We start from the raw sequence: 25,842 nt of genomic DNA, 5'->3' as shown, positions 1-25,842 counted from the left end.
AGTCACGAAATCGAATAAGTCACTGTTGTTGTGAAATCTAGCATTATGTCTGTTGTGACACTGAGATCTAAACTAAAATCTACATTCAAGTTTTCTGATCAGTGGCTTAGTACGATAGCTAAATTAAAGAAGTTAAAACAAAAGAAAACAAAGGAAAGGTCGAAATCTAGCGCAATCTTAATCTTAATCTTTTCCAATCTGATTTGAAGAAAAATTGTGAACATTGCAAGAAATGAATTTAGATACTTTTTCACATTATTTGGACACTGTCAATTCAGTACTTTTCAACTCTATTTCGATTTACACAGCTAGTCTTTTAAAAACAGTAAAGCTGCCTGATTGTGCTTTTAACTGCTTGTTTCACTTCCCTGATTTTCCAACAGTACAAAATCGGGTTAAGGGTTGAGTTTAAGAAGATTAGAGTTGACGTAGCTAACCAAGCCACGTAATGTTTAATTTCATCTGCATCTAGTACAGCCGCACCCATCCAAGGAACATAGCAGAGAGCCATAAGGATCAGAGCATTGCCCACAGCAGCGGTGATGGAAAGAAAAATGTTCAAAGCTGTCAAAAATTCAACTATGCCTGCTGGCTGTGTGTTTAGTACTTGATTTAGTTTGCTTGTGTAGTTTCCTTCTCCAGTAAAGTTCGTCATTGTTTCTGAGTGGTCAGAAAATTAAGCTTGCCTGAAGAGTGCTTGAAGTTGAGGAAGGTACGAAGCGTTGAGAAGAAAAAGCATCAACTTGCAGCTTTGTTATTAGGATGACGATTTTATATGTGGCTGATAATTAACACGCCCTCTCTTGTTTTGTGTTAGCCTGCGAGAGCAGACGCATTTCCGGCCGTCGCTTCTCTCCGCCGAAAAATAGCGGAGAGAAGCGACGGCCGGAAATGCGTCTGCTCTCGCAGGCTAGTTTTGTGTCTGTTTGTTTTTTTCCTATTAAAGGCCCTGTGTTTATTGCATTGTCCTTTTAAATCCGGCAATTTGACCATTTGCTTAACGTTTGAGTTTAAAACTGATAGATCTGTCAGTTGCTTAGACATTACACCGCTTATCATTTGAAAAACAAAACTAACTGAGATTGTATTATTTTTCCAAGCAATAACGATACACTAAAGATCGAAAGAACAGCATCAGTCACATATCTTTTTAACTAAAGATTTAAATGAAAAGAATGAAACGTTCTACAGTTACATGTATTTAGGAGCAAACCCTTTGAGTTAAATGTCACACGAAGAAAAAAAATTGGCCAAAGTATAAGTAGTTTTCCGTGAAATATTTGCTATTCCGACTAATGTTGAAATAAGATTTCCTATCGTTGTATTGACTTTTGAGAACTCAGTTCCGCTCTTAGCATGCAACTTTAAACAAAGTGTTATCTCTCAGGAAATGCGCAGTTGTAAAATATTCTTTTTGTTTGGACAGCAGGATGCAGCAGCTGATCTTATGTTAGTTTTTTACTAAATGTATCAATACAGAATGATTGTCAAACTCGTTAATGTTAATTAACACAAGAATGGATTCGTGTTCAAGTCTTAGGAGCAGTTGATAGTTGTATTTGTTCGGCGAAGCGGTTTCAGAGCCACCTTAAATTTTCAAATTTTTAAGGTGGCTCTGAAACCGCTTCGTAGAATTTTTTTAACTTTGCAAAAAGTTGTATCTTAACATGCTGATTAATGTTCAATAATAAAAAATGGGGGTGACCGAGCTCGTTTTTGAGTTATAAGCACTTAAAGCCAAAATTAAGGGTGTTTTTAACAGGTTATACTGTTGCTATAGTAACCAATGACGTCATGAAAATAATCACAACATATTCACCAATCACTGGGCATTAATTTCATACCATTATTGTAGCATCAACTGATAAGGATTTGTAGTACTGACCCGTCAAAGTATAAGAGCTGGAAAGTGCTGGAAACCGTTACCAGCCACCTTAAATAGAGTTTTGGGTCTGATTACTTCGTGGACGCTGCCTTCGACAAATACACGAACTTTGCACAATTTTATTTTACCTGAATGAACTGACATTTCTTTTAAAAGTGTAAAATAGCGTTCTCTGGTTTAAAAAGTTAAGAAAAAATATGAGCTTTCGGCTATTTTACTATAGCCTTTGACGAATGCAAAAAAAAAAAAAAAAAAGGAGAGAAAGTAAAATAGCCGAAAGCTCATATTTTTTTTTTTTCATGTCTCATCCTGGTTGCAGTTCAATTTTTAATGACATTTCTTTTCTCGAACGTTCTGTGTTATCTTTTCATACAAGTGATTAAATTTACTTGATTATAGACCCCTATGTAGACTTAACTGTTCGCAACAGCAAGTTTCAACTCTGGTATAGGTAATAATATTATAGATTTGCCCTCATCCAAAGAGGAACCGACATAAACTGTTAATGTATGTTGTGAAACCTAACCTCGCGCCTAAATTAATTTAAGTTTTCTTATCAGTGCTTAAGAATGATAGCTAAATTAAAGTTAAAACAAAAGCAAACAAAGGAACTGCTTTACGTTTGCTCCAAAATGGATGCGTAATGGAAGGCGAATCTTCGTCCAAAGTCTTATAAATTATGCAGTTTATCATTCGTAATCTAGCTTGTCTCAATCCATATCTTTTCCAATTTGATTCGAAAGCAATTGTGAACATTGCAAGAAATAAATTAAGCTACTCTTTCGCACCATTTAGACACTGTCGATTTCACTTTTCAACTTAATGTTGGTTTACACAGCTAGGCTTTTAAAAAAAGTAAAGCTGCCTGATTGTGCCTTTAACTGCTTGTTTCACTTCCCTGATTTTCCAACAGTACAAGATCGGGTTTAGAGATGAGTTTAACAAAAGCAGAGTTGGTGTAGCTAGCCAAGCAACGTAATGTTCAATACCATTCGCATCCAGCACAGCCACAATCACCCACGGAACATAGCAGGCAACTAATGCCAACTGCACCCACATAATGCTGGAAACTGTCTTTTTGTATCCTGCTATGTTTAGTGGCGTTCCTTCTCCATTCTGTTGTCCGTGGGGGACATTGTTTTGTACTTGGGCTTGTTGATGTCGTAGCTTGAGGTGGATCTTCGTGTAACAGAAAATGGAAGTTGCCACGCAAAGTGAATTGAAAACAGAGGCTGCCTTAATTGCAATATCTCTTCTCCACCCTCGGAGCCCTCCAAGTATAGCAGCAATTAAACAAAAACAAGTTATGACTACACGAACTCGCCTCAATGTTACCACTTGCTTGTATCTCAGTCCCAGCAACAGTGCGAGAAGTCTGTCCACACTTATTGCGGTCGATGTTAAGACAGATACTCCACATAAAATATAACCTGAAGCTGCAATGACTGTGTAAACATTGTTCAGCACATTCACGTTTATCTTTATTATACTAAACATGATGTAGGTAGCATAGAGTGGTTGTACAATAAAACCAACGCAAAGATCAGTGACCGCTAGACATCGAAAGAAAAGTTTTGTTGGAGGATGAATAGAAGAGACATTCTTCAGAGCCATAAGGATCAGAGCATTGCCCACTGCTGAAGTGATGGAAAGAAAAATGTTCAAAGCTGAAAAAAATTCAGCTATGCCTGCTGGTGGTGCGCTGAGTGCTTGATTCAGTTTGCTTGTGTAGTTTTCTTCTCCAGTTATGTTCGCCATTGTTCTTTGGTAATAAGCTGTTGCTTTGAAGTTTGCTTGAAGTCAAAGAAGTTAGCTGTTTTCAGAAAAAACGATTTCAGCTTTGTAAGTGGGCTGAAGATTTTATATGTTCCCGATAACACGTCCGCTTGTATTTTGAAGGGCCTGGTGTTTATTGAATTGGGCTTTTAATCTCGCAATTTGACTATTTTCTTGAACGTTTGAGTTTAAATCTGATAGATATGTCAGTTACTTACATCGCTTACCAGTTGAAAAACAAAAATAATTGTGATTGTGCTATTTTTCCAAGTTGTTAGGGTACAATTAAGACCGAAATAATAGCATCGGCTTTATATCATTTTAAAAAAAGATTGAAATGAAAAGATTGGGCGCATTTCAAGTTCTTCTGTTATTTAGGAGCAGAGCCTTTCAGTTTATTGCCACACACAAAAAAACTCACCAAAGCATAAGTCGTTTTCTGCAGTGAAATATTTGCTATGCTGACTATGTTGAATTATGATTTCCTATCGTTGTATTGACTTTTCAGAACTCAGTTCCACCGTTAGCAAGTAACTGTAAGCAAAGCGTTATCTCTCAGGAAATGCGCAGTTGTAAAATACTCTTTTTGTTTGGACAGCAGGATGCAGCAGCTGATTTTATGTTAGTTTTTTACTAAATGTATCAATACAGAATGATTGTCAAACTCGTTAATGTTAATTAACATAAGAATGGATTCATGTTCAAGTCTTAGGAACAGTTGATAGTTGTATTTGTTCGGTATTTTATTCATATTCAGATTGCTTTAAACTGCAAAGCCAGCGCATTTCCAAGATGCATTTCCAAGTAACATCATTGTTTGTCTACATCTTGTATAATATCCTGAAACCTATATTAAATTAAATGTCGAAATGTTGAGCAATTTTCTCTTCAGAGGTAAGTGTCGATGGACGACAATTAAATTGTTTAATCTGTGTGAGTCCTAGCTGTTATACTGTCCGAGTGACAGGAGACAACGACCCTGTACCTCTGGCATTGAGTAACCAGTGTCGTGGAACGAGTCTGTGCTCTGCCAAGGTTTTCCCCTTTAATCAACTTTGCCGACCGACCGTTCATCTGTCCAAGATCCGTCAGTTTTAATCGTTCAAGCTGAAAAAACCATCTTAGCTGCTAGACGTACAGTACCGTCTAAAACCCTTCGATACACTGTCGCAGAATTCCTGGCAGTTTTTGTACAGAAGATGTACAGTGAAGGTTAATCCCTCAGAATTTTTTTCTCGAGTTATTGCTTTCATTTTAGTTTATCAATTTTAATCACGAAACATATTTGTTTGCGGGCAGCCATTATTTATCCACGAAGTATATTGATTCTACTTTGTTTGTCCACGAACTTAATCCTCTTGCCATGTTTGTTGAAACACATTCTATTTTATATATTATTTAGCATTAAAAAAAATGCTATTTTAATAGCAAATAAAAAAAATTACGCCGTCCGGATAAACAAAGTTTTTCATTGAATTTTCTTTTTTTTTTCTTCTAGATTTATTTGTTTTCAACCGTTTGGAGCGTGAAAAAGTTACATTTAAATCGTCTAGAACTTTCAACCTCTTCAGGGTTCTCTTCAGGACATGATATAACAAGAACATTGAGAAGCTTGAGAAGCTTAAAATCGGGCGCTTTGCCTTGAAAGGCAGGGTTCAGTACAGCAGAAACCACGAAGCAGTTGCTTAAGTAGCACTCAGTCCGACTGTGTTTGTGTAAGTCACAGGGCTTGCATGAGCTGTATTAGTGTGCATAATATAATATCTAGAACGTTGTCGAGATTGCATTATTACTTAATGACATGATGGTTTCAATTTATAATGTATCTCACACAATACAAATAAACGATTGAAGTAGACGACTAGACAATGTAAAGTTTTAAGACTTAGCAAAGTGCAGTGTATTGGTAATACTGTAAGGTGCGGTTTCACCTGAAGGTCGTGTGCTTTTCGGTATTTTCCAGGCATTGCACTTTGATGGGACAGTACTACAACTGTTTACCGGGGAACTACTATTGTCAAGAAAATGATCACAACTTGTTGATGAATGATTGAACATTTGTTTTATACCATTACTGTAATAGCAATTGATGAAGGCTTTTAGTCCTGAACCAAAGTATAAGGACTGGGAAATACTGAAACCCATTATCAGCCACCTTAAACGGAAATATCTTGTTGGTGTTTTAAGGAATCCAAGGAAACTTCACTCATCCCATGTATCTATGTATTGCGGTATTTTGTAATTTTTTGAGTGATTTTTGGGGATGTTTGGCAGGTGATAGTTTTTTTAAAAGAATTAGTAAAATTTAGACAACTAAGAAATATTGAAAATTTAATGTGAATTTAACATTGGAATTTGAAGTTAGAAATTGGCAGACGGACACCAAACAGTCCCGTGACATCCTGGAGTGTTTTTGCATGGGGGTCAACTGTGTGATGATTTTTCCATTTTTTTCTTCAATCCCCACTGATAAAGAACTGTTGTTGGTGTTATGTTGGTGTTATCACATGTCAAGCCTTTAACAAGGTATGAAAGAACACAAGGATTTAAATTATTCTGGTGCTCAATTTTTGCGTAACTAAAATTATCTTAAACTGTTACGAGCTTAGTATTTCCAAATTATTGCATGTCAATGTAAGGCAAGACAAGACATGCCTTGGTTCTTATGTAATTCTCTTAAAAACACATAAGATATTGACTATAATTTTGTCTGTGCTATGGCAATTCACCGTGGGGTGGTCTTGATGTGTCTTTAACTTGTAGACTGGACTGGACTAGTAAAACGCGGACTTGTAAAACGCCTCTAGACACTTCGAATTCCTTGGCCACAATCATCTTACGGCTCTCTTCAATACATAATGTCTCAAAAAAACAGTAACCTCAGAAAGAAGTCAGAAGCAAATAAGGTCGAAAGACCGAATTTGAACATATAACGGCAAATGTTCTAATGTCACGAACGTAGGAGTCGTGTAGGCCCGTCACCTTTATTTACCACATACTGCCCCCAAATTAAAACAGTACCCTCAGAAAGAAGTCAGAAGCAAATAAGGTCGAAAGACCGAATTTAATTATTTAACGGCAAATATTCTAATGTCACGAACGTAGGAGTCGTGTAGGCCCGTCACCTTTATTTACGATTGACTGTTGATTTCTGGACGGGCCCCGTTCTACCTCGTGCGAGCAATACAAACGACTGCACTCAACAGACGTCAAGTAGTGGAAAGAAAGAAACATATGCACACAACTCATAGCATCAATCCCGTTGTTTTAGTAGGGGTTTGCAGAACGAACATGTGCTATACTGCAAAAACATCTCCACGCTAAAACAGACCATAGAGTGCTCAAAAAAGCTAGAAATATGCCGCCGAAGAAACACACAAGAGCTTCAAACACAAATTGTTTCGCTCGCTAAACCGTTTAGTTTTATCCGATTTACAAGTCCGCGTTCTACAAGTCCGTGCTTAACAAGCCCTCGTTTTACAAGTCCGCGTTTTACAAGTCCGCGTTTTACTAGTCCTCGTTTTACAAGTCCGCGTTTTACTAGTCCGCGTTTTACTAGTCCGCCTTTTACAAGTCCGCGTTTTACCTGAGTCCGCGTTTTACTAGTCCGCCTTTTACAAGTCCGCGTTTTACTAGTCCGCGTTATACTAGTCCGCGTTTTACAAGTCCGCGTTTTACTAGTCCGCGTTTTACTAGTCCAGTCCAGTCCTCGAAATACAGTATGCCAAAACTCCCCGCCCTCTAAAGATAAGTCCTTGACGGTTCTTGTCGTTTTTCGGTGCCTATTCATCTTCGGCATCTTTCTCATCCACCTCTCGTTCTGTCCTGTGTCTGTCATCACACGAAAGAAAAGCTGATTCTCAAAAAATCTGCCACAAAAGGAAATTGACAAAAACAATATGAAAACCATATATCGAAAGTTTCTTATTCTAAAATTTTATCATACGTCTTAATTCAGAGCTACAAAGAAGTTCCTCCTTTTGAGTTATTGATACTGTTCTTACAGTACCTCTTTCCACTAGCGAAATTTTACAAAATTCCTTCGCGGCGAAAAGGTAGCGCGAATCCAGAACAGACTCCAATCGAGAGTGGGTTAATTCTAGATTACTATTAATTAACTATTACAACATTCATTTTTAAAATAGTTTCCCAAGCCGACTAAGCTAACTAAACGTCGAGTGTATCTTTCAGTAAACAAAACATGCCGTTATGACGCCGGAAATCCAGCTCACGCATACTATACCCCGTGACTCACGCAAACCTCCGACTTACGTGCTACTACAGTCATTCCTTTCTAAACATTTTTTTTTTGACCACCACCGTACCTTTCTACCCAAAAAACTCATGAAACCGCCCGGTTTTAACCTGTTTAAACCTTTCAAAAATTAGAGCGTTCGAAACTAAATAAGATCCGTAATCACAAACAACATATAGCCGTTTACCAGCACTCTTTAAAACTCCTGAAACCCTTCAAAATCAGGCAAAATAAATCTTTGAAATAACCTTTATCAATGTTTCTTATTTTTTATTCAGTTCTATAAAATGCCTTTCATACACTACTGTTAAACAAAAATTTCAATTTCCTCAAAGTTTCAAGACAAAAGAATAACAAATATTTCGTGCACAATGTAATTTGATTAAGCCAATATTATCACGTCTAAAAATACTTCAAGCAATTCAGTGAAAACCCGTTTTTTTTTTCGTATCAACGAAAACCACTTTCGAATAATCAATACATGAAAATAGCAATAAGATCAAAAGGAAGGACGGAGCCTTTCTAATTATTTGAAGACTTTCAAAGCCGTGATATTATGCATCCAATCCGCGATAAAATTTAATTACAACAAAATCCAAGTTCTCATTTTGAATTCCATTTTTTTCAGTTGATACCTTTATCCAACTTGTGAAAAATTCCATTCAAGTTCCTATTAATACTGTACATTCCCAATGTTTTGCTCAGGTCTTCAGAAGCGTCTTACTAACCAAATCTAAAATAATTCCAAAACATGCTGTACAAACATTCTACTCTTTGTGACAAACAACTTGACGACCAATTGTTCAGAAATGAAAATCTACACAGTTCTTCCTAAATAAAAAAAAAGTTTTACGGCGGAATCAGGCTCAAAAAATATACCGCAAGATCACACCCCCATTCATAGTCAGAAACCAGCAAACCATCTAGTTTGCTAAAAAAAAACACTGCGTGACATCAATGACGTTACCTTTTTCCTTTACAAAAATAACTTTATTTTGTCAAAGTAAGTGCAATTTCACAATGGTGAATATCAGTACAGTATGGGACCCAGTTCTCGGCCGGATCCAGCTCTCGGCCACTTTGTGTTTAACGCGTTTTTTCACACTCCAGTTGAATTAAAAGAAAAAGGTAATTCCTTCAAACGATAGACTGATTCATGTGCTTTAAGTATCTTGAGTTTGATCGTTCAATTCGATATAGAAAGCTCACACGTCGAGTTTACGCGGAGGTAGGTGAATTTGCATTCCCGAAAAATTTGTTTGTTTACGGCTCCTTAAAATTCATGGATGTAGTTAAATTCGTATTTTATCCAAAAGCCCCCACCATACCAGCTAATTTTTGGCATGTGAAACGTAGAATAATTCAGCTTTCTGCTTTAGTTAACTTTTCGTTGAACCGTTGTATTTTTTGGTCTTAATTTACTTCGAAATTTTTTCTTGCGACGTTTGCGTATTTGCCAGTTCTCGGCCACCCTGCTCGCTATCACAGCTTAGCGCTTGGTTTTTAATATAATTTCATCTGCTGCTGCCAGAATGAACGAAATAAATGTTTTAAAAATAAAGTTCAATCTTATCTCTAAGTTTTAAGCTGACTCTTGTCTTGTCTATTATTTCTACAACACTTAAATCTTTCAAGACCTTTTCACTGCAAAATAAACCATCTAAATGCACGGGTCACACAATGCGGTTTTGCCAGAACCTGCACATAAGCAACTAGGCGCGTTGAAATCCTTCTTTTCTAAAGTAAAACAAAGCCTCATAAAAATAATTTGGGATCGATATAACATAAATAGGTTTACAGAGTGATTTTATGACTATGAAAATTAATTGAGCATTTTTTTTACAGATAATTACGCACAAGCTTTTTAGTGGCCGAGAACTGGACCAAGGTGGCCGAGAACTGCGCCCACAAATGGAGCTTTTATTTTTATTATTGCTCGGGCAAATTAATTTTTGACCGGTCGATAGCTTTACACCAAAAAGCTGAATAATGTAGCTAGCTCTGGGAGAAATTTCAAGTTCCTGCGGTTCTTCTGAGGTAAGAAATACAAGTTTACGTCAAAAATGGCCGAGAACTGGGCCAAGGTGGCCGAAAACTGGGACCACAAATGGAGCGTTTATTTTTATTATTGCTCGGGCAAATTAATTTTTGACCGGTCGATAGCTTTACACCAAAAAGCTGAATAATGTAGCTAGCTCTAGGAGAAATTTCAAGTTCCTGCGGTTCTTCTGAGGTAAGAAATACAAGTTTACGTCAAAAGTGGCCGAGAACTGGGCCCCATACTGTACTTTGCCCATGGATGTAGTTAAATTCGTATTTTATCCAAAAGCCCCCACCATACCAGCTAATTTTTGGCATGTGAAACGTAGAATAATTCATCTTTCTGCTTTAGTTAACTTTTCGTTGAACCGTTGTATTTTTTGGTCTTAATTTACTTCGAAATTTTTTCTTGCGACGTTTGCGTATTTGCCAGTTCTCGGCCACCCTGCTCGCTATCACAGCTTAGCGCTTGGTTTTTAACATAATTTCATCTGCTGCTGCCAGAATGAAAGAAATAAATGTTTTAAAAATAAAGTTCAATCTTATCTCTAAGTTTTGAGCTGACTCTTGTCTTGTCTATTATTTCTACAACACCTAAATCTTTCAAGACCTTTTCACTGCAAAATAAACCGTCTAAATGCACGGGTCACACAATGCGGTTTTGCCAGAACCTGCACATAGGCAACTAGGCGCGTTAAAATCCTTCTTTTCTAAAGTAAAACAAAGCCTCATAAAAATAATTTGGGATCGATATAACATAAATAGGTTTACAGAGTGATTTTATGACTATGAAAATTAATTGAGCATTTTTTTTACAGATAATTACGCACAAGCTTTTTAGTGGCCGAGAACTGGACCAAGGTGGCCGAGAACTGCGCCCACAAATGGAGCTTTTATTTTTATTATTGCTCGGGCAAATTAATTTTTGACCGGTCGATAGCTTTACACCAAAAAGCTGAATAATGTAGCTAGCTCTGGGAGAAATTTCAAGTTCCTGCGGTTCTTCTGAGGTAAGAAATACAAGTTTACGTCAAAAGTGGCCGAGAACTGGGCCCCATACTGTACTTTGCACCGTAAGCTTTTTTCTCTGTCCTTCCGCCGAAGCAAAAAAACACAACCTAATTACACATTAACCCAAAAGTCGACCAAGTGTGCCTGCAACGATTTCCTGTCAAAACTAAAATGAAAACCATTGCGGTATGCGTCACCCGTAGCGGTTTTGTAGCAACCCCGAGCTATCCCCGTCTTTTTGGCCGCGCCAGGAGACTACGCTCTAGGACGACCAAAGGGTAAACCTTAAATCGGCCACGCCCGATTAATAAATAATAATATTTATTTCAACACGGTAAAAATCATCAGGACTTAAAATATAATGAATATTATATAAGTCACTACGTTAAATATGCTGGGCAAGTAAGAAAGTATCATTGAATTTTGTTTTTCCTGAATGAACTGAAATTTCTGTTCTCGTACATTCTGTGTTATCCTATTATACAAATTATCACACTTACTTCATTGTAGACTTAACTTATCTGTTAGCAAAAGTGTCAACTCTGGTATAGGTCATAATATTATAGATTTGCCGCCATCCAAAGAGGAATCAACATAACCTTCATAATCTGTTAAATGTCTGTTGTAAAACCTAACCTAATGTCTTAACTCGCGTCTACATTTTTTTAGTTTCCTCTTCGGTGGCTTAACATGATAGCGAAATAATAAAACAAAAGCAAACAAAGGGACTGCTTTACACTTTCTCCCAAATGGATGCGTAATGGAAGGCGCATCTTGGTTTACAGTTTCGTAGTTTATCGTTCGTAAACTAGCGCTGTCTCAATCTTTTCAAATACAATTTGATGGTAAATTTGGACACTGTCAAATGTACTTTGCAACCTTATGTCGATCTACACAGTTATTCTTTTAAAAACAGTAAAGCTGCCTGATTGTGCCTTTTATTGCTTGTTTCACCTCCCTGATTTTCCAACAGTACAAGATTGGGTTTAGAGATGAGTTTAACAAGACCAAAGTTTCTGTCAACCAATAAACATCACGTTCAATTCCATTCACATGCAGCACAGTCACAATGCCCCACGGAACATAGCAGGCAACAAATGCCAACTGCACCCACATAATGCTGGAAACTGTCTTTTTGTATCTTGCTATGTTTAGTGGATTCCCTTCTCCGTTCTGTTGTCCGTGGAGGACATTGTTTTGTACTTGGGCTTGTTGATGTCGTAGTTTGAGGTGGATCTTCGTGTAACAGAATATCGAAGTTGCCAGACAAAGTATTAAGCCAACAAAGGCTGCCGCAATGGCCATATCTCTTCTCCACACCCGGAACAAACCACATGAAGCAGCAATTAGCCAAACACAAGTTATGACTACACGAACTCGCCTCAATGTTACGACATGCCTATATCTCAGTCTCAGCAACAGTGCGAGAAGTCTGTCCACACTAATTGCTGTCGATGTCAAGCCAGATACTGCACACAAAATATAACTTGAAGCTCCACAGATTTGGTTAGCATAATACAGCACATTCACGTTCATCTTGATCTTAGGAGACATAATGTAGGCAGCATAGAGTGGTTGTGTAATAAGACCAACGCAAAGATCAGTGACCGCCAGACATCGAAAGAAAAGTTTTGTCGGAGGATGAATAGAAGAGACATTTTTCAGAGCAAAAATGATCAGAGCATTGCCCACAGCAGCGGTGATGGAAAGAAAAATGTTCAAAGCTGAAAAAAATTCAACTATGCCTGCTGGTGGTGCGCTGAGTGCTTGGTTCAGTTTGCTTGTGTAGTTTCCTTCTCCAGTAAAGTTCGCCATTGTTCTTGGGTGGTCAGAAATTTAAGCTCGCCTTGAAGAGTGCTTAAAGTAGAGGAAGGTACAAACGTTTGAGGAATAAAGTATCAACTTACAGCTTTGTTTTAGAAATGATGATTTTATATGTCGCTGTTAACACGAACTCTTGTGCTGTGCGTGTATTTTTTTTAAAGGACTTCCTGATGCTCCTTAAAAGCCCGGTGTTTATTGCATTATACTTGTAAATCTTGCAATTTGACTATTTTCTTGCACGTTTGATATTAAAACTGATAGATCTGTCAGTTACTTGATAAAACGTTGCAAATTAACCAGTGAGACAAAAGTTTCAGCTTGCAGCTTTGTTAGTGAGATGATGAGTTTATATGTCGCTGTTTACACGCCCACTTGTGCTTTGTAAGTGTCTTTTTCACTTGACGTCCTGTTTATCCTAAAAGGCCCAGTTTTAATTGCATTAGACTTTTAAATTACGTCATTCGTCCATTTTCGTGAACATTTGAGTTTAAAACTAATATACTTGTCAGTTGCTTGATATTACATCGCTTACTATTTATAAAACAAAAATTGTGAGATTGTGCTATTTTTCCAATAGTTCTGCCGTTATAATTATTTTTGGGCAGAACCTTTGACTGCTTTGAGTAGCAGTTAAATCTAGTAATTAACATAAAACCTTTTTTTTAAAACTCGGCCTGGTCTACCTGGCGTTTATTTGACTCGTGTACTTTGTTCGAGCTCGGAGCTTATTAAACAACGGATTTTATACATTATTTTTGAGAGACTTACTAATTTTCATTACAAATACAGCTTTTTATACATCAAATAAATGCTTGAGGGGGTTAATTACAACTTCACCTTGGAAACCCGGCGTTTATATAGATCCGTTAACTAAAATTTTAAATCCGGAGAAAATTGTTTCCTGCCATTATCAATTTCAACCATTTACCAGTGGCAATTATAATTGATCATCTGATATTGCATTAGTCAAACAAATATTTGCATATCCTCAGTTTTAGAGTCGACAATTTACAAAATGCATTTTTTTTATAAGAACGTTTTTTGCAAGAACATCGAGGCTGAAGAAAGGCCAAAATTTAAAAACATCCCAAAGACGTTTCGAAGGCTGAAATTTGGTTAAGAACGAATTTCATTTTTTCCTCTTTGTTGCGAGAGACAAATGTATGAACTTAATGAATAAATATATATTCAAATCTTGACTTGTAACCAGTATTGTCTTCACTCATTGGTGACGTGAACATGTACATATCTGTTAGGAATGAATTTACTGCAATACTACTTTTGTGAAATATTTTTAAGAAATAAGAACATTCTAAGAACATTTCAGGCTCAAATCTTCGAAAAAGTTAAGGACGTTTAGTCTAGGCCAAAAAATTAGACTTTCTTATATAAAAGGAGTGCAGCTGTAGAAGACTTCACCAGCCTACATGATGACAGTTCATCGTGCAGTGAAACTATTGCAGATGGGGACACCTGTATAGGAAGAAAAACAACTTGGTGAAAATAAAACAACTGTCTTTTTATGGCAAATCCCCATTAACTAGGACGTTAACTTTCCCTTTTGTCTAATACTTTCATTACTCGTGGATAGGCTGTCTCGTTATTTCTGAGTAACCTTTTGCTTCTCTTTCTTACTATATAAAAACAAGTCTTGGTGCATCCTTGGAGACCCAGGGGCAGTTAATGGGGGCACGAGAAAGGCGAAACTGCGGGAAAAAATTCGACACCGTTAACTACATTAAGTTTGGCTTAGTTGTTACTTACATTACGTCATTGCTAACTTGGCTTGGAATGAGTTCGCAAGGTATTGTGGTAAAATGTACAGCCGCCATGTTTTTCTGTAAGGAGGGTTGGACACTCACGTGATCGCGCTCTAATTATGAGAAAAAAAGGCGCACGGAGAACCAATCAGAATCGAGCACCACAACAGGCGCTGCATTAAAACTAGAACACCCAAGGCACAATCCCATAATGTTGTGATTGGAACAACATTGTTCCACATTTCACTGTCTGCTAATGTTTGATGTCATGAACAGCGCACCAAGCAAAAACCACAAAAAATTGAACTCAGATAAATATTCAAAAATATTCGAAACGATCCATTACCAAAATAATTTTAAACGCAGCGGTAAGAGCACAAGTCGGAACTTCGCGAAAAAATAGGTTGGAACCCAGGGACAAAATTTTCATCAGAAACCTTATTCAAATTTTGCTTCTCGAAGAAAATGTTTGCTTCCTAAAATATTAAGATAAATAAAGAGACTTTAGTAGTTATACGGGTAAATAAGAACCAGAAGCTATTGTTGTAAGAATACGGTCGAAAAAAGATTGTTGCCGGGCCTCACGACAACAGGCGCTGTAACTAGAACACCCAAGGCACTATCCCATAATCCTCCGGGATTAACAAATGCCAACTACTACTAAAAGATTGGTCTTAAGGTAAAAAACAAGTTAAAACTGTTCTTAAAATACAAGTTTTGGGTGGGACGAATTTATTGCCATCAAAAGATGGACAACTAAACGTTGTATAATTTTTATTATTATTTTTTATTTCACTTGAATTAGCTGAATTTTCTGTTATCATACATTATGTTATGTACCATCCTACACAAATACATCGCAGGGACTAAGTTATAAACCTAACTGCTAGCAAAAGTTTTAACTCTGGTATAGGCCATAATATTATAGACTTGCACTTTTCGAAAGAGGAATCGGCATAAACTGTTAAATGTCTGTTGTAAAACAAAACCGCGCGTTTAAGTTTACTAAAACTAAACTTTTCTAAGCAATGGCTTAGCAAGATAGCTAATATAAATTAACCTAAATAAATTTGCTGTTTCAGTATTTGCGCGCAATGGATGCGCAATGGAAGGCGCATCTTTGTCTACAGTTTTGTAGTTTACCGTTCGCAATCTAGCGCTGTGTCCATCTTTTCCAGTTCGATTTTAAGGCAATTGTGAACATGGCATGAAATAAATTTAGCTACTTTTTTCACGCTATTTAGGAACTGTCAATTGTACTGTGTTCTTTTATGTCGATCTACACAGCGAGTCTTTTAAAAACAGTGAAGCTGCCTGATTGTGCCTTTAACTGCTTGTTTCACTTCCCTGATTTTCCAACAGTACAAGAGCGGGTTCAGAGATGAGTTTAAGAAGACTAGTGTCTCTGTAGCTAACCACGCCACGTCATGTTTAATTCCATTCGCGTATAGTACAGCCACAATTCCCCACGGAGCATAGCCGGCACCTAATGCCAACTGCACCCACATAATGCTGGAAACTGTCTTTTTGTATCTTGCTATGTGTAGTGGAATCACTTCTCCTTTCTTTTGTCCGTGAGGGACATTGTTGTGTACTTGGGCTTGTTGATGTCGTAGTTTGAGGTGGATCCTCGTGTAACAGAAAATGGAAGTTACCAGACAAAGTATTAAGAAAACGGAGGCTTCCTTAATGGCTATATCTTTTTTCCACACCCGGAGTAATCCACATGAAGTAGCAATTAGCCAGAAACAAGTTATGACTACACGAACTCGTCTCAATGTTACGACATGTCTGTATCTCAGTCCCAGCAACAGTGCAAGAAGTCTGTCCACACTAATTGCTGTCGATGTGAAGACAGATACTCCACCTAAAATATAACCTAAAGCTCCCGAAACTTTGTCAACGTAGTACAGCACACTCACGCTCATCTTTATTATAAGAGACATAATGTAGGTAGCATAAAGTGGTTGTAGAATAAGACCAACGCAAAGATCAGTGACCGCCAGACATCGAAAGAAAAGTTTTGTCGGAGGATGAATAGAAGAGACATTCTTCAGAGCCACAATGATCAGAGCATTGCCCACTGCAGCGGTGATGGAAAGAAAAATATTCAAAGCTGAAAAAAATTCAGCTATGCCTGCTGGTTGTGCGCTGAGTGCTTGGTTCAGTTTGTTTGTGTAGTTCCCTTCTCCAGTTAAGTTCGCCATTGTTCTTGGTTGGACATAAAATTAAACTTGTCTCAAAGAGTGCTCGAAGTTGAAAAAGTTACTAATGTTTGAGAAAGAAGAAATACCTTGTGAGACGATGATTTTATATGTCGCTGATAACACGACCGTTTGTGCCTTGCAAGTGTTGTTTCTTTCTGCAGATGACTTCCTATTTATCCTTGATGGCCCGGTGTTTATGCATGAGACTTTACATCATGCAATTTGCCTATTTTATTGAATGTTTGGGTTTAAAACTGACAGATCTGTCAGTTGTTTGGATATTCTGTCGCTTTTCAGCTGAAAAAAATGTTTTATTATTCTTTAAGCTGCTAGAGTACCATATAAACACCGAAAGAAGAGCATCGATCACACATCTTTTTAGCGAAAAGGTCTATGAAACAAAGGGTGCATTTTAGGTTCTGTCGTTGTGTAGAGTCTTTTCGAGTTTATCGATAGATATGACAATTGTACGAACAGCTAATTATCTTAATGAGAATAAAACCTATTTTTCTAATCGCTAACGTAGCAAATCGTGCTTATTAACAACCCTTCATAACAACCTTTCATGATCAACTTTTCAAAGGTTTTCGTGCACGACATATAAGATGATTCTATGTCAGTTCATATGTATTACACGTTGCAAGATGCTAAGCTATACACACAGTTAGAGCCGGGCAAAATTGTTTCCTAATTATCTATTAGTTGTTTGACTTGTGGCAATTAGCATCGCTTGTGTTCAATGAGACTCCAAAGTTTTACCGCCGGTCATAGCCATTAACCTGGTTTGAAGAAAATGGCAGACAACGTTTTGTACTTGAGCAATTCACTCTGATCTGCGATGAATAAAATAAAGCTAGTGTTTTAAACTTTTTTAGGAAAGGCAATATTGAACGTTTTTTAAACTACTATTTCAGATCACCTGCACTTGTAAGCTGATTTTTTTAATAGAAAATAAATTCTTGACTAGCCGACGCTGCCAGACTGCGTGGCGCAAAATATTTATTTTGCGTAAGGCAATAAATTTTGCGTTTTCTTTGAGAAGTGTGGAAAATTTAGCATGTGAAGCTCAGACAACACAAACAAGATCAAATGTTTTAAATGACAAAATAATCATCGATGTTTATTACCAGATTATTGTGGCAAAAATGGCTCAGCTCTGCAAAAGTCCCTGAAAAGCCGTAAGTTAGATTGTCTCAAAGTGAAGTGAAGTGAAAGACTTTATTTAAAAGTCGTTTGAAACGACTTTATCAAAGTCGTTTGCTTTTAGTTCAGAAGCCAACCTGAGCTCGACTTGTAAGCAGGTCTAATTAAAAGGTAAAATATATTGTTTTTGACAAAATAAACATTTGTTGTTTCGCAGTCTGATAGCGTGGGCAAGATAAGAACTAATTTTCCCAAAACACTTCCGCTTACAAGTGCAGGTGATCCGAAATCGAACTTTAAGTTTCCCGTAAAAATGTACTTTAAAATTAGCCAAGTTCCCAGGCTTTCTCGGCTTAAGGGAGTCTGGGCTCTATCAAGATCTAGAGTGGTGACGTCACCATCCCAGGCTTTGCGCGGTCACAAGTGACAACGCATAGCGACTAGGATGTCAATGCATTTCCTAGAAAAACGTTTCGTCCTGTACAAGTTAAAAATATTTTACGGTCGTGGCCGCGGACTATTTTAAACGGTATGGGAAGTATACTGAATTCCAATATTTCAGAAGGCACCGCGTTGATCACATCAGCGCACGCTTTAATAGTTGAAAGCATTCGCCAGCGTCCACCCATGGGTGAATAGTAAGCGCTAAATTATCCAACCAAAACGTGCGCTTTAGTAAGTTATGCTATAACTTGTGCTATAACATGTATTGATTAATGAAACACTGGTATATTCTTAACTTCATGTATATATTCTCTTTTGCAGATCCCTCCTTCAAAGAAGTCCACTCGTTTGACAAGATATTTCAACCGACTTCTCCGGCGCTATCGCTGAGAGATTCTGAATCATTATCATAAGACCCGAACATGTACAAAAATAGACCATTAAGGCAACAAATTATAACAAATAAATAAAGCTTCTTATTGACTTTCAGGCAATGTAGTTGACTGAAGTAAATCAAGTTCACTGAAGTAAATTCGGCGAGGTATATTATCTGTAAATAATTAATGTAACTGGCCGGGTAGGAGTACATTTCAGGGATTAATTAACAAAAGAATACGAGTGACCAATCACAGCAAAGTGAAACAACATGATAAACCAATGAGAACACGAAGCAAACACACGCAACCGGCGCCAAGCGCGCGAAAACGCACGTGACCAAGTCGTGGTTGGTTTTGGTTCTGCATCTAATTGGTTGAGTAAGTGGCGCGAATTTTTTTGTTTTTTGTGATTGGACCAATCGTCATTCATATTTCATTGTTTGCTAATGTTCCATGTCATGAACAAAGCATCGAGCAAAAACCACACAAAAATTTAACCCAGAGGGAGAACATTCGAAACGGTCCATTAGCAAAGTTGTTTTAAACGCAGCGGTAGCACAAGTTGGAACTCCGCGACAAAAATAAGTTTGAACCCAGGGACAAAAATAATAATCAAAAACTTTTCTCGACTTTTGCTTCTTGGAAACAGAATATTTACTTCCGAAAACATTTACAGAAATAAAGAAATTTTTAATAACTATTCAGTGAAATAGAACCAGAAGCCATTATCGTCACAACACGGTCGAATAACAGGTTGTTCATTTGGTGAAGAAAGTTGACTTGGAAAAAAAATTCAAATCTTCATGTTAAAATACAAATTTAGGAGCAGTCCCGCACCGGTTCAAAGCGTCTCTCTGATTGGCTGATCCACGAGAACAATAGAAAATTATTTAATAAAATAAATACTTTATATGTTTTGTGGTGATTTCTTTCACCGTTAGTAGTTCCTCTAATTTACATCCCATCTAAGGAACATTTCTGGCTTATCATAGGTATTTACAATAGCAACGGCAAACATGGGAAAGCATGGATAAGCACGGCTATGACCGGAACCGGCCATTTCCGGTCGTACAGACGGTACCGGCCGTACCGACTGTACCGACTGTACCAACTGTACCGACCTTACCGGCCGTACCGGCTGTACCGGCTGTACCGGCCGTACTGGCTGTACCGGCTGTACCGAGTGTATTGGCTGTACCGATTGTACCGGGTGTACCGAGTGTACCGGGTGTACCGAGTGTACCGGGTGTACCGAGTGTACCGGCTGTACCGAGTGTACCGGGTGTACCGAGTGTACCGAGTGTACCGAGTGTACCGGCTGTACCGATTGTACCGGGTGTACCGAGTGTACCGGGTGTACCGAGTGTACCGGCTGTACCGAGTGTACCGGCTGTACCGAGTGTACCGAGTGTACCGAGTGTACCGAGTGTACCGAGTGTACCGAGCGTACCGGGTGTACCGAGTGTACCGAGTGTACCGAGTGTACCGAGTGTACCGGCTGTACCGAGTGTACCGAGTGTACCGGCTGTACCGAGTGTACCGAGTGTACCGAGTGTACCGAGTGTACCGAGCGTACCGAGTGTACCGAGCGTACCGAGTGTACCGAGCGTACCGGGTGTACCGGCCGTACCGAGTGTACCGGGTGTACCGAGTGTACCGGCTGTACCGAGTGTACCGAGTGTACCGGCTGTACCGAGTGTACCGGCTGTACCGATTGTACCGGGTGTACCGAGTGTACCGGGTGTACCGAGTGTACCGGGTGTACCGAGTGTACCGGGTGTACCGAGTGTACCGGCTGTACCGAGTGTACCGAGTGTACCGAGTGTACCGAGTGTACCGAGTGTACCGAGCGTACCGGGTGTACCGAGTGTACCGAGTGTACCGAGTGTACCGAGTGTACCGGCTGTACCGAGTGTACCGAGTGTACCGGCTGTACCGAGTGTACCGAGTGTACCGAGTGTACCGAGTGTACCGAGCGTACCGAGTGTACCGAGCGTACCGAGTGTACCGAGCGTACCGGGTGTACCGGCCGTACCGAGTGTACCGGGTGTACCGAGTGTACCGGCTGTACCGAGTGTACCGAGTGTACCGGCTGTACCGAGTGTACCGGCTGTACCGATTGTACCGGGTGTACCGAGTGTACCGGGTGTACCGAGTGTACCGGGTGTACCGAGTGTACCGGGTGTACCGAGTGTACCGGCTGTACCGAGTGTACCGAGTGTACCGAGTGTACCGAGTGTACCGAGTGTACCGATCGTACCGGGTGTACCGGCCGTACCGAGTGTACCGGGTGTACCGAGTGTACCGGCTGTACCGAGTGTACCGAGTGTACCGGGTGTACCGAGAGTACCGAGTGTACCGAGTGTACCGAGTGTCCCGGCTGTACCGGCTGTACCGAGTGTACCGGCTGTACCGAGTGTACCGGGTGTACCGAGTGTACCAAGTGTACCGGGTGTACCGAGTGTACCGAGTGTACCGGGTGTACCGAGTGTACCGGCTGTACCGGCTGTACCGAGTGTACCGGCTGTACCGGCTGTACCGGCTGTACCGGCTGTACCGGCTGTACCGGCTGTACCGGCTGTACCGGCTGTACCGGCTGTACCGGCTGTACCGGCTGTACCGGCTGTACCGGCTGTACCGGCTGTACCGAGTGTACCGAGTGTACCGGGTGTACCGAGTGTACCGGCTGTACCGAGTGTACCGAGTGTACCGGCTGTACCGGCTGTACCGAGTGTACCGAGTGTACCGAGTGTACCGAGTGTACCGGGTGTACCGAGTGTACCGGCTGTACCGAGTGTACCGGCTGTACCGGCTGTACCGAGTGTACCGAGTGTACCGGGTGTACCGAGTGTACCGAGTGTACCGAGCGTACCGGGTGTACCGGGTGTACCGGCCGTACCGAGTGTACCGGGTGTACCGAGTGTACCGAGCGTACCAAGTGTTCCGAGTGTTCCGAGTGTTCCGAGTGTACCGGGTGTACCGAGTGTATCGGGTGTACCGGACCGTAGAACGTTGAGAGTAAGAAGGAGCCGGTATCACAAAAGTTTGTAATGAGATGTACTATAATTATCGTACAGTAATTCTGGTTCACAAAGTTCTCAAGCTTTACGCAAAAGCTCGCGGTGATTCTGTGTCATTCTGTAAAACGTCAAACCTGATTCTTGATGTTTGGTGTTGTTTGAAAATATTTATTTCAACAAGAAAGTAGGACAGAAGTTGGCAATAGATTGAAAATAATTCAGGTGCATAAGTCTGACGGACTTCCCCTTATTCCATCTTTCGGCATGACAGTATTTCGTGGGAATTTATTTTCTCTATTTGGAGAAAAGTATGTTAAAACATTAAAACATATATGTCCAATAATGTTTTAGTTTTATTGGAGACATATGCGGCTTTCACAAACGACTTTGGGAAATACTTTGTGCAGAATATTTTAACGATCCGAAGTCGGCTTGACACGGATCCTGCTTTTTCACATGTAGAAAATGACACTTATTGCGCTGCTGTTGCTGACCATCGTTTGCTGGATTTACGCTGCTGTCTTGTCATGATGTTAAATACTAGCAATCAACTGAAATACTCTTTACATAGATTGCAACCGAATGACCCGGTTTTGTGGACTTTTTAAATTACCTCCTCAGGATCGTACCGTTACTGATGTTCGAGACAAGGAGTTGTATATAAACTATAAATTTAATTTTCTAGTAATTTCTTCGTGCAACCAGTGTGCGCGCTTATTTGTGCAATGTACCTTATTACATATAATTTTCGCGACACTTTTCCTTTTATTTCGCGAATTTCGATATTCCAAAAAATCGCGAAATAAAAGTGACGCGAACAATAAGTGTCGCGAATATGACATGCCGCGAAAAGTGACTCACATTATATCAACAATAAAAAAAATAAGTTTAGTACCACTTAAAGAAGGAAGGAAGGATCAGTTTTGAGTGTAAATGAATGTTGTCGTCAATTGGCTCAAGAACAATAACTCATGCACATACAAACATGGCCTACTTGTAAACATTGTAAGAAGTGCTCTGTTGTCTGTCGGTGATGCATGTGTTACTTTGTTTCCAAATCAGAAGTTTCCCAAACTTTAAGAGATCTTAAGACAATTCGGTTGTAATTCGCTCGGTGAGTTTTCGTTTTCTTCGTCCACGTTGTAAGCTCTGAAAAATATCAATCTTTTCGGTAGTTTCTTTGCGAATGTGAGAGTACACGTTTTGTTTTAGCAGGTTTAGTTGGAAATTTGAATTTGCCGGCTATCGAAAAAATACACGGCTTGGACCATTTTCATGGAAGTGGTCCGTATGGCAAAATCCCGACCAAGAAAGAACCAATCTTAACGCTCGGATTTGTCTAAGACTGGCTTTGCCATATAATAGTAGTAAATATAGTGGTAATAGTGGTGAAGGGGATGTGCATGACGTGTAATTTTAAAAAATAAATTACTCACCCGAGGAAATTACACACACACACACACACACGACACACACAGGAATCACGAAGTAAACGATTGGACGCAATAAGTTGTGTAAAAGACGCGTTCTCTCTGCTTTATTAATCCTTTTTGGGTTTGTGTTTGTTGTGAACTCAACGGCAAATTTCGGTGAACATGCATCGCTTAAATCGTACTACAGGTATGAAAATCGGCATCTAAGCCGGTACGCTCGGTGCGCTGGGTACACCCGGTACGCCTGGTACGCCCGGTACACTCGGTACACCCGGTACACTCGGTACGCCCGGTACACTCGGTACACGCTTAAATCGTACTACAGGTATGTATATCGGCATCTAAGCCGGTACGCTCGGTGCGCTGGGTACACCCGGTACGCCTGGTACGCCCGGTACACTCGGTACACCCGGTACACTCGGTACGCCCGGTACACTCGGTACACTCGGTACACTCGGTACACCCGGTACGCCCGGTACAATCGGTACGCCCGGTACGCTCGGTACACCCGGCCGTACCGACTGTACCGGCCATACCGACTGTACTGGGTGTACCGAGTGTACCGGGCGTACCGACTGTACCGACTGTACCGGCCGTACCGACTGTACCGGGTGTACCATAAACAACGCGATATAACTCAAACAGTTCCAACACAATAACAAAGCTTACAAAACTGACAATCTCAACAAAAATAACGTAAAAAACGATGCATCTTGTCGAACAGACGAACATAGCCAAATGACACCAACCGTTTCGCCGACCAACTTTGGCTTCACAACCAAAGCTCGCGTGTGATTGGTCCGGTACGCCTCGGTACAGAATTTATAAAATCAGCCAAAATCAGCCAATCAGAGAGCCGCTTTGAATCGGTGCAGGACAACTGAAATTTAGGGTTGGATAAAGTTATTGCAATCAACAGATACACAATTGAACGGTTTACAGTTTTTAACTTGAGTTATCTGAATTTTCTGTTATCATACATTATTTGATCTCTCATCATAAACATTACATCACAAAGACTTAGTTACAAACCAAACTGTTAGCAAAAAGGTTATTTTCACTCTTTCCCAGTTCGATTTAAAGGAAATTTTGCATATTGTAAGGAATCAATTTAGCTGCTTTTTCACGCTTTGGACACTGTCAATTCAGTACTTTACAACTTTATGTCGATCTACACAGCTAGTCTTTTAAAAACAGTAAAACTGCTTGATTGTGCCTTTAACTGCTTGTTTCACTTCCCTGATTTTCCAACAGTACAAAATCGGGTTTAGTGATGAATTAAAAAAGATTAGAGTCTCTGTAACTATCAAAGCCATGAAATGCCGTTCAATTCCATTCCCGTTTAGTACAACCACAATTGCCCACGGAACATAGCACGCAACTAATGCCACCTGCACCCACAAAATGCTGGAAACTGTCTTTTTGTATCTTGCTATGTTAAGTGGAATCGCTTTTCCGTTCTGTTGTCCGTGGGGGACACTGTTTTGTACTTGGGCTTGTTGATGTCGTAGTTTGAGGTGGATCCTTGTGTAACAGAAAATGGAAGTTACCAGGCAAAGTATTAAGGCAACAGAGGCTGCCGTAATGGTCATATCTCTTCTCCACACCCAGAGCAAACCACATGAAGCAGCAATTAGCCAAAAACAAGTCATGACTACACGAACTCGCCTCAGTGTTACGACATGTCTGTATCTCAGTCCCAGCAACAGTGCGAGAAGTCTGTCCACACTAATTGCGGTCGATGTCAAGAAAGATACTCCACCTAAAATATAACCTAAAGCTCCCGACACTTTGTCAACGTAGTACAGCACACTCACGTTCATCTTTATTATAAGAGACATAATGTATTGTAGCATAGACTGGTTGCACAATAAGACCAACGCAAAGATCAGTCACCGCCAGGCATCGAAAGAAAAGTTTTGTCGGAGGATGAATAGAAGAGACATTCTTAAGAGCCATAAGGATCAGAGCATTGCCCACAGCAGCGGTGATGGAAAGAAAAATGTTCAAAGCTGAAAAAAATTCAGCTATGCCTGCTGGTGGTGCGCTGAGTGCTTGATTTAGTTTGCCTGTGTAGTTTTCTTCTCCAGTTATGTTCGCCATTGTTCTTTGGTAATAAGCTGTTGCTTTGAAGTTTGCTTGAAGTCAAAGAAGTTAGCTGTTTTCAGAAAAAACGATTTCAGCTTTGTAAGTGGGCTGAAGATTTTATATGTTCCCGATAACACGTCCGCTTGTATTTTGAAGGGCCTGGTGTTTATTGAATTAGGCTTTTAATCTCGCAATTTGACTATTTTCTTGAACGTTTGAGTTTAAATCTGATAGATATGTCAGTTACTTACATCGCTTACCAGTTGAAAAACAAAAATAATTGTGATTGTGCTATTTTTTTCTAAGTTGTTAGGGTACAATTAAGACCGAAATAATAGCATCGGCTTTATATCATTTTAAAAAAAGATTGAAATGAAAAGATTGGGCGCATTTCAAGTTCTTCTGTTATTTAGGAGCAGAGCTTTTCAGTTTATTGCCACACACAAAAAAACTCACCAAAGCATAAGTCGTTTTCTGCAGTGAAATATTTGCTATGCTGACTATGTTGAATTATGATTTCCTATCGTTGTATTGACTTTTCAGAACTCAGTTCCACCGTAAGCAAGTAACTGTAAGAAA

The 25,842-nt window shown here is 39.6% G+C and overlaps 5 protein-coding genes and 1 pseudogene across 5 annotated transcripts in view; 1 reads left to right on the top strand and 5 right to left on the bottom strand.

Annotated features, from left to right (window-relative positions):
• Positions 1-18,808, top strand: part of LOC144628356 (uncharacterized) — a 66,464-nt gene extending 47,656 nt beyond the window's left edge. The window contains exon 20 of the mRNA XM_078486455.1: positions 18,667-18,808. Within this exon, the coding sequence (XP_078342581.1) occupies positions 18,667-18,735 (69 nt within the window). The 3' untranslated portion in view covers positions 18,736-18,808. The remainder of the gene's footprint in view (positions 1-18,666) is intronic.
• Positions 1-25,842, bottom strand: part of LOC144628361 (trace amine-associated receptor 9-like) — a 180,227-nt gene that overhangs the window by 35,598 nt on the left and 118,787 nt on the right. The gene's annotated exons all lie outside the window — the stretch shown is intronic.
• On the bottom strand, positions 317-3,643 carry LOC144628681 (adenosine receptor A1-like). The gene is made up of 2 exons (XM_078486815.1): positions 2,873-3,643; positions 317-445 (listed from the first exon to the last, which is right to left on the bottom strand). The coding sequence occupies exons 1-2, from the start codon at positions 3,641-3,643 to the stop codon at positions 317-319; spliced, it is 900 nt and encodes a 299-aa protein (XP_078342941.1).
• On the bottom strand, positions 11,622-13,004 carry LOC144667090 (adenosine receptor A3-like). Its single transcript, XM_078528471.1, has one exon. The coding sequence runs from the start codon at positions 12,780-12,782 to the stop codon at positions 11,874-11,876; it is 909 nt and encodes a 302-aa protein (XP_078384597.1). The 5' UTR covers positions 12,783-13,004; the 3' UTR covers positions 11,622-11,873.
• LOC144667120 (adenosine receptor A3-like) lies at positions 15,369-16,758 on the bottom strand. The gene has a single exon (XM_078528507.1). It carries the CDS (start codon positions 16,756-16,758, stop codon positions 15,847-15,849), a length of 912 nt encoding a protein of 303 aa, XP_078384633.1. The 3' UTR covers positions 15,369-15,846.
• Positions 24,236-25,278, bottom strand: LOC144628359 (adenosine receptor A3-like; annotated as a pseudogene).

This window comes from Oculina patagonica, chromosome 10, assembly GCF_052425735.1.
Source record: "Oculina patagonica isolate OP01 chromosome 10, crgOcupat, whole genome shotgun sequence".
NCBI lineage: Eukaryota > Metazoa > Cnidaria > Anthozoa > Scleractinia > Oculinidae > Oculina > Oculina patagonica.
This window is presented reverse-complemented; position numbering and strand designations above follow the sequence as displayed.

Excerpts from the sequence above, each read along its gene's own strand:
- LOC144667090 (XM_078528471.1), bottom strand. The coding sequence starts at position 12,782 with ATGGCGAACTTTACTGGAGAAGGAAACTACACAAGCAAACTGAACCAA.
- LOC144628681 (XM_078486815.1), bottom strand. The coding sequence starts at position 3,643 with ATGGCGAACATAACTGGAGAAGAAAACTACACAAGCAAACTGAATCAA. Across the intron at positions 446-2,872 it reads CTGTGCTGGATGCGAATGGT|GTGGCTTGGTTAGCTACGTC; the intron begins ATTGAACATTAC and ends ATTAAACATTAC.
- LOC144667120 (XM_078528507.1), bottom strand. The coding sequence starts at position 16,758 with ATGGCGAACTTAACTGGAGAAGGGAACTACACAAACAAACTGAACCAA.